Here is a 3,091-nt window from a genome sequence, read left to right as displayed (position 1 = left end):
ACGTGCAGAGGGGGCAGACTCTCTTGACTACTGCATGCAAAGGTAATAAAGACAAGGCATGGTATGTAATCTCGGCGATGTTGTGCCCTGCAGGCAGCCTGACCTTTCACATTCACCAAAGAAAAGGTCAGTGTGGTCAAAATGATCAAGCTATTTCTCTCTTTTTTGGTGTACTGAAAAAAGGCACGAGTGTGTGACTCATAATATCTGTGCATGTTTTCATGTCAAGGCTGTAAATGCATTGATTGTTCTTTTGAAAGATTTGATTAAGCCAGTGCTTTTTTATTTCTTTGGTGAATTCAGAATCAGTGAGAGAGAATTCAGAATCATATATGCCAGCCAGTTTATGGTCTTGTTGTGATTTGTCTGCTTGTAGATTCTTCTTCATCCCCTTGTGCAGAATAGCTATCAGCTGAGCTGTGTATATTTGAGAAACAGATAAGGAGCCTCTTACTTTTGTACACATTGTGCTGTGTCTAGGGCACATGATTTATAATGCAGAATTGCAGATGGGGGGAAAAAGACAGGTGTCAATATGTGAAGAGTGAGTGAGGTTTCTTTACCATTAATCATAAATGCATGTTGTCCCTCAACACAATCTAAATCCTTCTCTTCCTTATTGTGTGTTGAAATAACATGTGAAATGATAATACTTAGCTATTACAACAAGGAAGCAAGAATATTTTCAACTAATTTACCATTTTATGACCATCTGTGTGAAATGAACACATGCTAGTGCATGTGACAGCTTTTCTTTCATAATCTGGCATTAAAAAACACAACAGGAAATGCACTTTAAAATCAAGCATAAAATTTATTTAATAAAGAAATGTAAACATGTGCAAATTCATAAATAAAACCAAATATATTACTCGTTTTTAAAATGACAGTGTTATGCATAAATAAAAATAAAGAAAAATTCAGTCCTTGAATAGCAGTCACTTTTTAAAAAAAGCAGAACTTCTCCGCTGGAGACCTACACTATTGTCAGGTCTGAGTCATGTGTTATTCATTCACATCCCACGTGGAGTGCAAAGCGTAGCCATACGCTGCTGTCTGGAAATATCCCCTGGATTCCCTGCTGCATCCTTTCAGAGCTACGACACAGTCCACTGACCACCCAGATGCTCCTTTGGTCTGTCCAAAGGAGCGATAACACCGATCATGCATTATGAGGAACGTGGACAACTGTCTCAAGTATCCTCGCACACTTAGAATTCCATAAACATGGAGGCGGAAGCTCCGGAAAGGACTATTGGACAGTCCCCTTGAATTGATGAGCATGTCCTCATAGGTGAAGGACAACATCAATATTCCATTTCTCTTCAGCACATTTCAGTGCACGACACCTCAGCGCTCTTGCAGGGCAATAGAGGGCACCCACTGGTTCTTGCAGCGGCTTTCCTTGCAGTAACTTCCCACCTCCTTCAGCTTGAGATGCTCAGCTTGAGGGTTCTATGAGATGGAAAGAAATATGATTAGCATTTCATATCTTTGATAATAGCTTGTTTATTAATTTCTAGATTGATCTAATGGAGTGTATTACGGATGAGGTGCAAAGGTGCAATTCTTATGAATATTTCTTCAGTTAAAACACTTTAAGCAGAACGCACACTGTTAACAATTTCCTCTAGAATCTACAGTAACTTACTGGCAGAAAGTCACCAGGAACTTACTGTAAATCAATTACAACTAAAATACTGCATTAACATTTACACCACCATTTATCTTGCTGTATATGTATTTACAGTATTGCATATATTTACTGTAAAATATGGTCACAATGCAACTTTAAAATACAGTAACACTGCATAACTGTCATACAGTAAAATGCAGTTCATATTACAGTAAAATATAGTATAATTTACAAAAATTGTTAACAGTGCAATTGTGCTTGTTCTGATATGCTTCCCACAACAGTATGAGTTGCAAAACTAGTCGGACAAACATTGGTCAAATGTTAAAACTGACATTATTCATTAAATACTGTAGATATAGCCTATAACAACAAAAAAGTGCACTCAAAAAGTGTAAATCGATATCGCACCCCTTCACCTAATGTTATGCTACGTCGCATGCTGTGTTAACGTGCTAGCTAATAAGCGTAAGATACTTACAGTAACAAGAATGCAGTGAAGGTCTCTTGGTTCATTGGCGTTGTTGTCAGTGGACAGAGGCTCTTCGAGAACCTGTGCCAGACGCCTCATGCCGGACACGCGCACAATGTTGATGTCGATGTCGCAGCAGAAGGCTTGGATGAGCGTGAAGTGGATCTGAAGCGCAACATCATTCTCGTCCTCCTCGTCGGTCGCCAGAACGCACAGCACCACGCTGTCTGGATCCCTGTAGAAGTTCACATATGCAATTAGTTCAATGCTCAGTTCGTTTTTTCTATAGGTTGGTCTAATGCAGAACGCTGAATTATATGTTTGAATGAATAAAATACTTACACATTCATGAGCTGTGCAGACTCGTAGACTCCAACTGTCAGGCAGTTTTGTCGTTGTGCAGCCATCAGCAGCTCCTCCAGAGCCTCGCTCACAGTTTCCATTCTTTACAGAAAAACAAAAGAATCGTCAGTTTTAGTTAACGAACGCTTCAAGAGAACATTACATTGAGCTTCGTTTGAAATAATACAAAATCACAACATCCACTTACTTTCTCTCAGTGCTGTTGCATCCAACAACTTCCTCCAGAGTCATGTTTATCCGTAAAGTGTTTATAATCCACAACTGGAAATTCCACCAAATAATAGGTATAATTCCACTGAATATGTCGATGTTAGTAGTAATCCGCAGAGGTTTCGTGTGGTTTCACTCTAGCTCTCTCTCTCTCTTGCAGATACCTCTCGCTACAACACACTCTCGACTCGTGTTTGACTCAAGTCGTGGTTGCCGGTGATTTTATAGCAGGATCAGCGTAGTAGGCGTGGTTGAAACTGCAGCCGAGACGAAACCTCATGCCAAGCAGGTTTCTATGGAGTCTCATGTATTGTCAAAGACAGTTGCTGTCTGTTAGGAATGATCAAGGTGATAATCACCGTAATGAAATCTTGCAACAATTTGTTAAAAATAAAAAATAATTAAAACTC

The 3,091-nt window shown here is 39.4% G+C and overlaps 1 protein-coding gene across 1 annotated transcript; it reads right to left on the bottom strand.

Moving 5' to 3' along the window:
* Positions 1–794: 794 nt before the first annotated feature.
* On the bottom strand, positions 795–2,863 carry gadd45bb (growth arrest and DNA-damage-inducible, beta b). Its single transcript, XM_056478341.1, has 4 exons — positions 2,659–2,863; positions 2,451–2,552; positions 2,118–2,343; positions 795–1,455 (listed from the first exon to the last, which is right to left on the bottom strand). The coding sequence occupies exons 1-4, from the start codon at positions 2,700–2,702 to the stop codon at positions 1,351–1,353; spliced, it is 477 nt and encodes a 158-aa protein (XP_056334316.1). The 5' UTR covers positions 2,703–2,863; the 3' UTR covers positions 795–1,350.
* Positions 2,864–3,091: the final 228 nt, after the last annotated feature.

Source organism: Danio aesculapii, chromosome 2 (genome assembly GCF_903798145.1).
Source record: "Danio aesculapii chromosome 2, fDanAes4.1, whole genome shotgun sequence".
NCBI lineage: Eukaryota > Metazoa > Chordata > Actinopteri > Cypriniformes > Danionidae > Danio > Danio aesculapii.
This window is presented reverse-complemented; position numbering and strand designations above follow the sequence as displayed.